General features: G+C 45.6%; 1 protein-coding gene across 1 annotated transcript; it reads left to right on the top strand.

Annotated features, from left to right (window-relative positions):
- Positions 1-3,952: 3,952 nt before the first annotated feature.
- LOC124461432 lies at positions 3,953-12,780 on the top strand. Its single transcript, XM_047012949.1, has 2 exons — positions 3,953-4,155; positions 11,807-12,780. The coding sequence occupies exon 2, from the start codon at positions 11,841-11,843 to the stop codon at positions 12,705-12,707; it is 867 nt and encodes a 288-aa protein (XP_046868905.1). The 5' UTR covers positions 3,953-4,155; positions 11,807-11,840; the 3' UTR covers positions 12,708-12,780.
- The last annotated feature ends 1,008 nt before the right edge of the window (positions 12,781-13,788 follow it).

Raw genomic sequence — 13,788 nt, 5'->3', positions numbered from 1 at the left:
TTCAATCTCCTGAACACTTCTTGTAGATGATTCATGTGTTCTTCGATTGTTTTGCTCACTATCACAATGTCATCTTGGTATGCGAATGCGTTTGGTATCATTTCTGGGCCAATGACTTGGTCCAGTGCGCGTTGGAAAGTTGCTGATGCTGAGTGTAAACCGAATGGCATTACTTTCCATTGGAATAACCCCTTCCCTGGGACTGTGAATGCCGTCATTGGTCTACTTTTCTCTTCTAACGGAATCTGCCAGTATCCGTCCTTCAGATCTAAGCTGCTTATGAATTTTGCTTCGCGTAGTTGATTCAAGATGTAATCGATGCGTGGCATTGGGTATGCATCCTTTATAGATTTTGCGTTAATCTGTCTAAAATCTACGCATAATCTCCATTTGCCTGTCTGTTTCTTTCTCACCATCACTATGGGTGAGCTATATGGGCTTTGCGATGGTTCTATGCATCCCATTGTCAACAGTTCGTCGACCTTTGCATTGATTTCTCCTTGTATTTTCGGGTTTTTCGGGTAATACCTTTGTTTTATTGGGATATCGTCCTTCATCGTTATGCGATGTATCCCCACCTTTGACAGTCCCTTAACTTTCCCTAATTCCTTCAATTCCTGACTCAGAAAGCTTTGTATTTCTTGCTGGTCACTCTTCTGAGTGACCATGATGGATATTCTTTCTACGCGCCTGCCCTGTATTCGCCTTACTGTCGGTATTCGCACTTTGTGGCCACCACACGATATTTCTGTGTTCATAATCCGGAGGAAATTCCACCCCAATATTAGCGCATCCATTCCTTCTGGCATGACCAGAAATGGCATGTGGATTTCCTTGTGTCCGAATCTCACGTATCCTGTCCATTGCTCTTCAATGTCTCGCACCTTTCCGTCTGCCATGTATACCTGTTTGTGTGTGTTCTCCCATTTTCCCTTATTCCTCACTGTTTCCAATATCTGCTTGCTGATGAAGCTACTCGTGGCTCCGGAGTCAATTGTCGCTTTCATCTGTATTCCTGCTACTTCGATAATCGCTGACAATTGATCCTCTTCTTCTACTAGTTGGCCTATTAGTGGTGCGGAGCTTGTTGGCTGGGTCCCTGCTCGCCCCTGATAGACTGGAACCGCCTTTCGTTTCCCGGACTCCAACAACATTCTTTCGTCCTTTTGCCCACTTTTCCACACTGCCAGCAGAAATTGAGTCTCTGATTGTTGCATTCCCTGGCCCAGTGTCCGGCTCCCCCGCATCTGCGGCACGCCTGATTCGGGTTCAGGACTTTTCCGTCTCGGACGTTCTTGTTTTCTTGGTTTGGTCTCGAATGATTCTCCATGCTGTTGTCCTGGCATCTTCGGCACTGTGTGACTGGTGGCCCGTGATTATTTCCTCCTCTGTGGTTTGATTGGTTGTTATGTGTTCTTTGAGCATTGTTTTCGCGATGGAACTCGAATCGCTCTTGTTCGAGCATCTCGTGTTCTTCTGCCAACTGCATCAGCTCATCTAGATCTCTGACCCTGTGCGGCCGAACGAATATTTTTAGATCTGGAGTGCAATTTTCCAATATGACCTCCAATTGTTCGTACTCTGGTATTTTTAGGGGTCTCATCAATGTTTGCATATCCACCATATAGTCCTTGAAGTACTCGTTTCTGTTTTGCTTGCGATTTTTCACTTGATCAGCCAATTTGTTGAAGAATCCTTTCGGCAAGAAATATTTCTTGAAGCCCTCAACAAATTCCTTCCATGTTCGCCACTGCTTATTGTTTGCGACGTACCATTTGAGTGCCCTATCTTTCAGTAGCTCTGGCATCGCTCTCGGGATCATGTCCAGTTCGATGCCATACATGTCTGCTGACCACTCGATCTGTTCTATGAACTCTAGTGGTCTGGAATTGCCGTCGAACCTGAATGTCCACTCCCTCACTTGTTTTGCCACCTTGGCGTATTCGGTGGTCTTGTTTGTTGTATGTGGTGCCGTTTTCTTGGGGTCTATTGTTTGTCTCCTTATGTCCCTCTTTGTCTCTGCGCTATCTAGGGCTCCTTCGCTTCCCCATCTTGGTGGTAAATATGGTGGGATTGCTAGTGTGGCGATGTTTATTTTCTGGAATTCCTCAGCCTCACTTTCGCATGTTTTTGATGTGCTTGCTATTGTTTTCATTTTTATATTTTTCGAGTACTTTGTTTCCAATCTATTTATTTCCTCCTTCCAGTCTGGGTCCGTTTCATTCCTTTCTACCCACTCGCCTAGCTGTTTCCTCATTTCCTCCACTGTGCCGGTTATCTCGATCCCGATCCTTTGGCCTGTCTGTACCAAATCCTCCTTCTTCATGTGGTAAATCCATCCTTTTCCCATTTTTGATCTTTTTATGATTTATAAACTGTATTTTTATTTCTAAATTTCACCAGTATAGCACGTTGGGCGCCAGTTGTAACGATCCTTTCTCGTCCTTCGGGATATTTATAATATCTCTTGGGCTAGGTTCGGCACAACAAAATTTATTTTGTGCCCCGGTGAAATCAGAATTTGGTTTTTATAATACGTTTATTTGCGATCGTTATGGGCTTGATTGGTAGGTAGGTCTGGACTTGGACAGCGTTGTCGAATCACTTCGAATCCCTCGTCGTCCCTTCTTGCCTTCCTTTTGCTCCTGCAACCGTTGCGGGTCGTTGTCTCGGCCTGTATCGTGTGCTTGGTTGGTGCTCCACACCTCTGCACCCCTTTCGCTATGCTTGTTGAGATGGCTTTCGCTTTTTGGTTCTGGGATAAATCCCGTAGCTACTATCACGAAGCAGGATGTTCCTCAGCAATTGGTAATCGTCAGGATATATAGATCCTGGAATTTCCGGCAGTAGGATATATCCTCGTGCCTACCACTGACTTTGGATACTCCTGGAAATGCTTGGCTTCTCTCCAACTCACTCTAGCTTGGGTACGGTGTTTACTATCCTTATTTAAGGATTTGTTGCTGTCGAAATGAACTGTACAGGTTACTCGTAAGGCCTGTATAGTTCCTTGTTTTTCCTTTAGCGGACGTTGACGATACTATGCGCAGTACGTTCAAGTGGCCCCTACGACACCAGGACAAAGCCTGTTACGCGCGAGCCCAAGCAGATAACTGCCCACCTCCCACCCGACCGACCGAGGGGTGCAGCCGTATAACGCACGGCACGAATCGCGTGGACAAAACACATAATAGAAAAGACAGACAAACACATAATACTATAGATATCTATTAACTAAATGGGATAGGATAGATGTTTTAAGCATATTAATAGAAAACTCTGAGCCGATTACAGGGGATAGAAGATTGTAATCAGAGCAGAGGACCCTAAAAGGTTCATGCATAGCATAGTTAGAAGAACAACGACTAAGGGATAAAGGTATTAAAGGATGTCTACTCCGTCTACATGGTACCGACAGATTCACCTGAGCTAATAACTCAGGCGAGTCGATATCACCAATTAGGAGCTTGTGCATAAAAATGACACCAAGCATAATTCTACGGTTAGTTAGGGACGGAAGGTTAATCAAGAGAAGTCTACTAGAATACGAAGGCAAATTGACATTGCGATCCCAGTTTAAGCCACGAAGAGCAAATAGCAAGAACTGCTTTTGAACGGATTCTAGTCTAATCTGGTGCGACTCATATTGAGGTGACCAAATGCAAGATCCATACTCTAAAATAGGACGGACAAGCGAAGTAAAAAGAACTTTAGTTGTATAGGGGTCATCAAATTCTTTTGACCATCTTTTAATGAAACCCAGGACACTCATGGCCTTTGCGACTGTTTATGCCCAACCGGGCAACACAAGGGTTAAAGGAGGCGGAAGCTTTCACCTCGCGCCGCTCTCCCGATGGTGCCCATCGCTCTCCCCACGAAAGAACTCCCCACACTTCGCTCCAAGCGGGGCTTGGGGCCCTGCTCTTAATTAAGCTAGGTTTAGTGTCAAACTTACAAGTGAATAAAACAGAACATTGAAGTGAGATTGCTGCAGTACCCAATTTCTTGAAGGAAGACATTTTAAGGAAAAAATTCATTTAGCTGCCTACTTAGGAAATTCAACCCCCCTACGAATACATTTGGTCCTTCGAGCCGGATACTAAGATCCTCTCGAACCACTAGCATCGGTGGAATTTCATCCATATTTCAAGCTAAGTAATTTTTTTGCAAATTATAGGTATATGAGTACATGTACATGCCTCCAGCATCCGTACCCATACTCACATACATATAATTGTTGCCATTGATTCTCCTAATCCAAGTAAAAATTACTTTCGCGCAAATTTTTCCTCCTCAAAGGAGAGAAATTTTTGGTCCCCAAATTTTCATACATATATATGTGTCCAGTACATAAGGCGCCATATTTTATTTGCCTATTTCCAATATATATTTTTTCGCAATTTCAAAAAAATATTAACACATATGTATGTATGCAGTGAATCAAACCTACGAAAAAAGTGATCTCCTACATATAAGATATATATGTATATGCAAGCAGAGTGTGTGAATGTGACAAAAATTACAAACATATCCAGTGCTACATTAAATCCAAAAATAAAGGTTTTGTGCAAATACAGTCCACTCCTGGGAAAAGTGTGCGCGCAGTGAAAGGTGGTTTTCAACGAAGAGAAGAAAATTTTCAATACAAATAATAAAGATTTTTAAAAAAAAAAAAACGAAAGTGAACCACCCTCTCACATATAAAAGCCACACTTAGACATTTCTGGTGACCAGACACCCTATAAAGTTGGGGGCATATCGGTTAGACACAGCAAAAGAAATCATATTAAAAAAAAAAAAAAAAAACATTAATTTATATAAAGAAATCCGATCCATTCACACCTCTGCATATCGCCATTCCATATTTTCATATTTAAAAAAAAAAAAAAGAAAAAAGAGAAAAAGAAATTTTTAAATACATATATATATACTCCAACATTTTACATATCCATACACATACATACATATACATATTTTTCCATACATAAAATTTTACATATATATATACATATCCATACACATACATATATATACATATTTTTCCATACATAAAATTTTACATATATATATTCATATCCATATACATATACATATTTTTTCCATACATAAAATTTTACATATTGATTCCCATATACATATCCATACATACATACATTCCACAAAATTTCTAATTTTTTCGCACACAAATATATTTTTCCACCACCGCGAACAAATCCCGCTATCCCTTGCAGCCTATATACATACATACATACGAGCATACATAAGTACCGCTTAACTGCAGTATACCAGCACAGCTGCAAGCTCATGTGCCAAAGACCGGCACAAAGCAAACGACCAAAAGTAGCTGTGCTGTATACCCTAGGTTGGCAGGCACTTTGTGGGGTATATATGTTGAAGGGTCACGTTGAGAAAAAAAATCGAATAATATTTAATTGGTAAAAATTTGTGTTCCGCGTTTTTGTTTATTCTATTCCCACGCGTTCCAAGTCGTATTTTTTGGAGTTATATTTCAATTCCAAAATATTCCCACGTGCTCCAAGTCGTATTTTTGGAGTTACATTTCAAGTCCAAAATATTCCCACGTGTTCCAAGTCGTATTTTTGGAGTTACATTTCAATTCCAAAGTATTCCCACGTGCTCCAAGTCGTATTTTTGGAGTTACATTTCAAGTCCAAAATATTCCCACGTGTTCCAAGTCGTATTTTTGGAGTTATATTTCAATTCCAAAGTATTCCCACGTATTCCAAGTCGTATTTTTGGAGTTACATTTCAAGTCCAAAATATTCCCACGTGTTCCAAGTCGTATTTTTGGAGTTATATTTCAATTCCAAAGTATTCCCACGTGTTCCAAGTCGTATCTTTGGAGTTAGATTCCAATTACAAAGTGTTTCCAAGCGTTTCAAGTCTTATCTTTGGTTCGATTTCAATTCCAAAGTGTTTCCACCCGCTCCAAGTCGCATCTTTGTAGTTATATTTGAATTCCAAGGTGTTCCAAGCCGTTCCTAGGGTTTTTTGGCAGTGTTCCAAGTCATTCCAAACGTACCAGCTCGTTTTCTGGTTTTTTTTCAATCTATTTCAAGGCGTTTCAAAGCCGTTCTTCAAGTGGTTTGGTAGTGTTCCAGTTTTTCCCAAACGTTCCAGTTCGTCTTTTTGGCTAATTTTCAAGCCGTGCCAAGCCAGCTCACCACTTTATAACCGCCACTCTCTGGGGTTATGAGCACGAGCCCGTCAAAAGACGAGAAAGCAGCTGAGAACACTGCAGCCCCGAGCAAATCCTCAATTGCTGCTCCAGGTCAGCGCCAGAGGAGTACCAGCCCTACTACTCCTCCTTCCCGAGCATTTCAGACCCTCTCTAGTCCACTAACTCTCAAGTCCGCACCATCGAGCACGACCTTTCAGCAAGCCACGTCAGAGCCACGACGAGCAAGCCAAAAAGAGGTCAAATCATTGGTACCACTTCCACAGATTTTGGTAACCGCCCCAAGAGTCACTCGGTCCGAGACCAAAAGGGTTTTAGCTGCTTCCACCATGGCTTTGAAGAAGTTTGGTTCCATTTGCGATAAACTAAGTCAGTTTGAAGTCGACAACCACGTCACGTCACTGTCCGAGGTCAGCGTATTTACGCTCCAAGTCCGTCGTGATCGAGTTCAAGCGTTGTGGGAGAAGGTCGAGCAGGAATATGAGAAATGCGAGGCACTCATAGATGGTAAAGACGATAACTCTGAAGATTTAGCCATCCAAGCTAAATATGACAAATGCTATCAAGTTTACGAGCGATGCACGGCTCGATTAAACGAGCTTATCCATGAAAGGTCTGCTCCGACTCCTCCGAACCGTCATGCGCCTACCTCTGCACCAGCAGAACGAGGCTGTCGATTGCCACCCATTGACACAGAAGTCTTTACGGGAGATTATTTAAAATGGCCCACGTTCCGTGACTTGTTTACAGCCATCTACATAAGCGATTCGCGAATTTCCCCTGTTGAAAAGCTGTACCATCTCCTAGCGAAAACGAGGGGTGAAGCCAACCTCATTGTAGCAAAATTCCCGCTTACAAATGATGGTTTTGAAACGGCATGGAATGCACTTAAACAGCGTTTCGAAAATAAGCGACTTATCGTGAACAGCCAATTCCGAGCACTTCTTGACCTGCCTCAAATTTCCCATGAGTCCGGAAAAGCATTACAGGATCATCAGAATGCTCTGCAGGCATCCATTCGCGCTTTTGAGCACTGTGGCCTGCCAGTAACCACTTGGGGAGGCATGTTCGTATTTTTCTGTTCCATCAAATTGCCAAAGAATACCCTTTCATTATGGGAGCAATCTCTGGGAGACAAGACTGCCATTCCAGAGTGGCAAATGATGGACGATTTCCTCACTGAGCGGTTCCGTACGCTCGAAGCGGTGGAAAATACAACTGCAATGGCTATTTCGGTTCCCACATCGAAACCTCCACGAAATCCGATTCCAGCCACCCGAAAGGCTAATACATTTGAAGCCAAGGTGACCACCAAACCAAAATCCTGTGATCTCTGTATGAAGGAGAATCACCCGGTGCGTCGATGTCCCCGCTTCCTTCAGATGACGGTGCCAGAGAGGGTGGCATACATAAAGAAAAAGTCCCTTTGTCTGAACTGTTTCGCAAGAGGACATCAAGTAAAAGATTGTCCGAGTCAGCACAATTGCTTCACGTGCAAGGGGCGTCACAATACGCTCTTGCACAAGGACGCCCGACCGGAGAATAATCCAACGTCGGTCCCAGCTCAGCCCAGTTCGCACAATATTGTCCGGACTTACTTTACCTCTGAGGCAAGGTCCTCACGAGATAAGTTGCTAGGTACAGCGATCGTGGACTTTTGGCACAAGGGCACTACTTATGCTTCACGGGCGCTATTAGACCCGGCTTCTGAAGCCAATTTCATATCCGAAAGAATGTTCCGACTCATGAAGTTACCATTCCAAACTGTCAGGGCCGAAGTGACAGGCATTAACGGAAAGGTCAATAGAACCTTGAAGGTCTGTCACATAAGCATTCGGTCATCGCATGGACCTCCAGTCCAGATCGAGATAGAAGCGTTTGTCTTGTCCCAAGTTGCTGATGATTTGCCGTCATGTACGATAGCCCAAGCCACACTGGAAGGAATGCCCAATATTCCTCTAGCCGACCCCTCCTTCAGATTAAAGGCAAAGATCGATCTACTCCTTGGCATTGATGTAATACCAGCGGTGACTCTTTCCGGCATCCAGACCGAAGTGTGCGGATCTTTAATGGCTCAAGAGACGAGATTCGGTTGGGTCATTTCAGGCCCGTTGCAAGGGGTCCCCGTCAGTTCATGTGCCGCGTTCACCACGAGGGTCGCAGTTAGCAGAGAGGAGGGACTTGAAACTCTTCTCACAAGGTTTTGGGAGGTGGAGGATCTACCGGGCAAACCGGTAGAAGATTCTGACTCTGTTTGCGAGGTCAATTTCCAGAAGACCACAAGAAGAGATGTTTCGGGGAGATATACGGTCTCACTTCCGTTTCGAGATCCAACCAACATCAACCTTGGTCATTCCAGACCAGGGGCATTGGCTCAGTTCCTAAAAAACGAAAGCCGACTCCTTAAAAATATTCCGGCAAAAACTGAGTATGACGCCGTCATCCAAGAATATTTGGACTTGGGCCACATGCGTCAGGTTCCATTTGACGGCACTAATAACAATTTTTATTTGCCACACCATGCGGTTTTCAAGCCCGACAGCACCACAACAAAGGTACGGGTAGTTTTTAACGCCTCTAGCAAGTCCACCAACGGAGTAAGTCTCAACGACATACTTTACCCTGGTCCGGTACTTCAGTCCGATCTCACTACTCAGATTCTCAAGTGGCGTTTTTTCCGAGTAGTTTTCAATGCCGACATCACAAAAATGTACCGCCAAATTATGGTCGATCCAATCCACACGCCATTTCAGAGGATCCTGTTCCGAAATAAAGAGGGGCAACTTGGTGATTACGAGCTGAATACCGTCACGTTTGGCATTAACTGTGCTCCGTTCTTAGCCATCCGAGTACTTCAGCAACTCGCAAGGGATGTACAATCCAAATTTCCTTTGGCTAGCGATATTATCAAGTCCTATATGTATGTCGATGATGTCCTGGCAGGGGCTCATAATGAAACAACGGCAATCGCAATGGTCAATGAACTTCAAGACGCTCTTGGTTCAGCTGGCTTTCCCTTGCGCAAGTGGACATCGAATGTGAAGAGCGTGCTCAGTTGTATTCCAAAGAGTCATTTACTGAATGCTGATTTCCTCGACATCGAAGAGGCCAGCACAGCGAAAACACTGGGAATCCGATGGAAAGCGACTACGGATGAGTTTTATTTTGTCATCTCACCCCAAGATGTCAAGTCAGCTTATACTAAGCGAGAAGTCCTCGGGCAGATCGCCAAGCTATTCGATCCCGCTGGCTGGCTGGCTCCCTTTGTGATTCAAGCCAAGGTGTTTATGCAAGAGCTCTGGTTACAAGAGCTAGGGTGGGATGATCAATTGCCCAGTGAACTCCATCACAGGTGGCAGGATTTTACAAAGAGCTACTCCTTCCTTGACCAGATCCGAATTCCACGATGGGTTCTTCATGACCCAAATTCCGACATCCAATTCCATTGTTTTTGCGATGCGTCACAGCGGGCTTATGGTGCCGCAATTTACGTGCGCGTTAGCAATGACCAAGGCATATCATGCTGCCTTCTTGCAGCGAAATCTAGAGTCGCCCCGGTTAAAACGGTTTCATTGCCCCGCCTTGAATTGTGCGGAGCTACACTTTTAGCGGAACTGGCAGCTGCAGTTCTTCCGCAACTTCCAGTTGATAATGCGGAGGCTTTTTATTGGTCAGATTCCACCGTCGTACTGTCGTGGTTAAATAAGCCACCCTGCACATGGACAACGTTTGTCGCAAATCGGGTAGCAAAGATTGTGACGGCAACAAATGACGCCCCATGGAATCACGTTCGTTCAGAGGACAACCCAGCAGATCTCCCTAGCCGCGGCCTGAGTGCGCAGGAATTGGTACACAAGGATTTGTGGTGGCACGGCCCACCATGGCTACGGGAACCACAAGAGTCCTGGCAGCGAGCGACACCACTCCCACTAGACACTGCCTTGGAGAAGCGGGTAGTGAAGGTCCACGTCGCGATCGCTAAGCCAGCCAACGAGATATTATCTCGTTTTTCCAATCTGGCACGTGCCTTATGAGTGATAGCATATGTGATCCGTTTCGGCAGAAGGTGTCGTAAACTGCCAAACGATTACTCCGGGGAGGTGACCTCTAGCGAGATCAATCAAGTACTCCAGGCGTTGATCCGAGTCACTCAGCGTGATTACTTTCCGACGGAACATCGGTGTCTACAGCAGAAGAAATCTCTGCCCACGTCTAGCACCATTCTCAATTTGAATCCTTTCATTGACGCATCAGGTGTGATCCGAGCATGTGGGCGCGTGCAACAAGCAGCGGCCCTTAGTTACGATGAGCGTAACCCCATTCTGTTGCCAGTAGTAAGTCCGTTGTCCCGGCTGTTGGTGCTTTTCACGCATCAGATCTCTCTCCATGGGGGCAGCCAACTGGTAGTCCGTCTCATCCGACAGAGATACTGGATTCCAAGACTGCGGAATCTAGTAAAATCGGTGGTCAATTCATGCAAAGTCTGTGTGATTTATAAAAGAAGGCTGCAATCACAGCTAATGGGCACCCTTCCGGCCCAGCGAACTACTTTCGCACGTCCTTTCACGACCACCGGTATAGATTTTGCAGGTCCTTTCGACATCAAGAGTTTCACCGGCCGCGCTTGCCGCATATCAAAGGGATATGTGTGTGTCTTTGTTTGCTTTTCCACCAAAGCCATTCACCTTGAGGCAACTTCGGATTTGAGTACCGAAGCATTTCTGGCAGCATTCGCTCGCTTTGTATCGAGGCGAGGGTGTCCCCAGCAAGTGCAGTCCGACAACGGAAAAAACTTCGTAGGTGCATCCAGAGTGCTTGAAAAAGATTTCCTAAATTCTACCCAGCAGAAAATATTATCCCACTACAGCCATCAGAATCTGTCCTGGCATTTCATCCCTCCCGGGGCACCACACATGGGAGGGTTGTGGGAGGCTGGAGTTAAGAGTTTTAAAACTCTGTTCTACAAGGCCACTTCCAACCAAAGGTATACTTTTGAAGAGTTCTCTACGCTGCTGGCTAAGGTAGAGGCGTGTTTGAACTCGCGGCCGATTTCTCCTATGTCTGAAGACCCCACCGACTCTTTAGCTTTGACCCCAGGCCATTTCCTAGTTGGCGGTCCATTGCTATCCGTGACGGAACCTGAAATCAAAGATCAGGTACCGTCTATCATTAACCGGTGGCAGCGTCTGAAGGCCGTGAGTCAGCATTTCTGCACCCGATGGAAAGACGAGTATCTGAAGGAGCTACATAAGCGCAATAAGTGGCGATTCCCTTCTAAAAATCTTGAAGTGGGCGATCTGGTGGTACTCAAAGACGACAATCTTCCATTTAATGAATGGCGTCTCGGGCGAATCCACCAGACACACCCTGGCAGTGACGGCAATGTCCGCGTCGTCGAACTGCTTACCGCTCGCGGTATTGTGAAGCGTCCCGTCGCAAAGTTGATCTTTCTTCTTCCAGAAGAAAGAATTCAAACCCATTACGTAAAACTACAGTAGCGTCCAGCACTTGGTCCTTCCTCCCAAGGAAGAAGGGCCGAGCTGCCAGTAGTAATATGTGTTCTATCGTCCTACATTAATCCGCTTTCTTCATTATTTGTCCCGGCAGCTTCCTGATATTCGTCAACCTAGATCCCGTTTCCATGGCTCCGAGACCGCGTTCAGTACAGGCATCGAAAGAGGAGCGCAGATGTTCGCGAGGAACTGAGTCCTTCCGTTGCCGAGTCTGTCGCGGAATCCATCCTCTGAAGCGATGCCGTCGCTTCCTGCGGCTGAACGTGGAGAAGAGGATGAGGGCAGTGCTGGCGAATAAGTACTGCGCCAATTGCCTGGCCCACCAACATTCCGGAGGAAGCTGCTTAAGCGGTGATAAGTGCCGAATCTGTGAGGAGGATCACCACACGCTGCTTCACTTCCATGAACAGCCACGTCGACGCACTCCAAGCTCCGTCGTACGCCGAGTCACCCCCGAGTCCTCCAGACGAAGGGTCGCGCCAACGCCAGCCTCCGATCCGAAACTGACCTTGACCACACTGCTGCAGCACCGCAATCCGCATCTGATGCCCACGGCGATGGTGCGCATTGAGACGGAGGGAAAAACCTTCGACGTGAAGGCCCTGGTGGACCCTTGTTCTGCGGTATCGTCGATGGCGACGTCATTGGCCACGGCCTTCAAGTTGACAGCCGTCAATATAGGGGCAGAGAAAGCGGTGGCAGCAGTGATCCGGTCCCCAATCAGTGAAGGATGGCGATTGGAGGCGATCCTGAAGGTGGTCGATGGCTTGTGCTGCCGCACTCCAAGCGCTCCGGTGGACCCACAGATCGCCAAAAAGTTTGAGGGCATCGTCCTGGCGGATGAGACGTTCTACCGACCGTCGTCAGTGTCTCTGGTCCTGGGCGCGGATGTGATCACGGAGGTCATGCTAGAAGGGAGTCTACCTGGGGTTGGCGGGCGGCCGATTGCGATGCGCACAGTTTTTGGCTGGACCCTGTCCGGAGCGTGCCATTAAACTGCCTGGGTCTTGCACTCCTGCAAGGGGGGGAGCATGTTTATGCCCAACCGGGCAACACAAGGGTTAAAGGAGGCGGAAGCTTTCACCTCGCGCCGCTCTCCCGATGGTGCCCATCGCTCTCCCCACGAAAGAACTCCCCACACTTCGCTCCAAGCGGGGCTTGGGGCCCTGCTCTTAATTAAGCTAGGTTTAGTGTCAAACTTACAAGTGAATAAAACAGAACATTGAAGTGAGATTGCTGCAGTACCCAATTTCTTGAAGGAAGACATTTTAAGGAAAAAATTCATTTAGCTGCCTACTTAGGAAATTCAACCCCCCTACGAATACAGCGACCGTGGTGGAAATATGGGTGTTAAAATTTAACTTATGGTCCATAAGTACGCCCAAACCATTCATATTATTTAGACGTTCTAAATGGCTGTTGTTTAGAATATAAGTGACCAGTTGAGGAGAGTTACGAAAAAAAGTCATTACCTTACATTTGGTAGTGTTAAGATTTAGTAGATTAAACTGGCACCAGGATTGAAAGTTTTTAAGATCAGCTTGTAGCCGACTAAATGAATCTGTATCTTTATAAGAAGACAAAGCTTGACATCGTCAGCATACATAAGCACACGCGAATGAACAATGACTGATGGAAGATCGTTAATAAATAGTGTGAAGAGCAGAGGGCCAAGATGACTACCTTGAGGTACACCAGAAGTCACAGGAATGGAAACCGAAAAAGAAGACTTAAAAATTACCGTCTGTTTTCTATTTGTTAAATATTCTCGAACCCAAGAAAAGAAAAGGGGTGGAAACCCAATGTCGCTCAGCTTGGAAAGTAATAGGGTATGATTAACGGAATGAAAGGCTTTGCTGAAGTCAGTGTATATGACATCAGTTTGTTTACCATTTTTGAACCCCTTGATAATTATTGATGTAAATTCTAAAAGGTTAGTGGTTGTAGATCTACGTTTCACAAACCCATGTTGGGATGGCGAAATAATAGAGCTGCAAAAATGTTGCAATTGAGAAGGTATAATTTTCTCAAAAGCTTTCGGAATAGCGGACAATTTTGAGATACCCCTATAGTTAG

This window comes from Drosophila willistoni, unplaced genomic scaffold, assembly GCF_018902025.1.
Source record: "Drosophila willistoni isolate 14030-0811.24 unplaced genomic scaffold, UCI_dwil_1.1 Seg485, whole genome shotgun sequence".
NCBI lineage: Eukaryota > Metazoa > Arthropoda > Insecta > Diptera > Drosophilidae > Drosophila > Drosophila willistoni.
The sequence above is the reverse complement of the archived record's forward strand: the minus strand, read 5'-3'. Positions and strand labels throughout refer to the sequence as shown.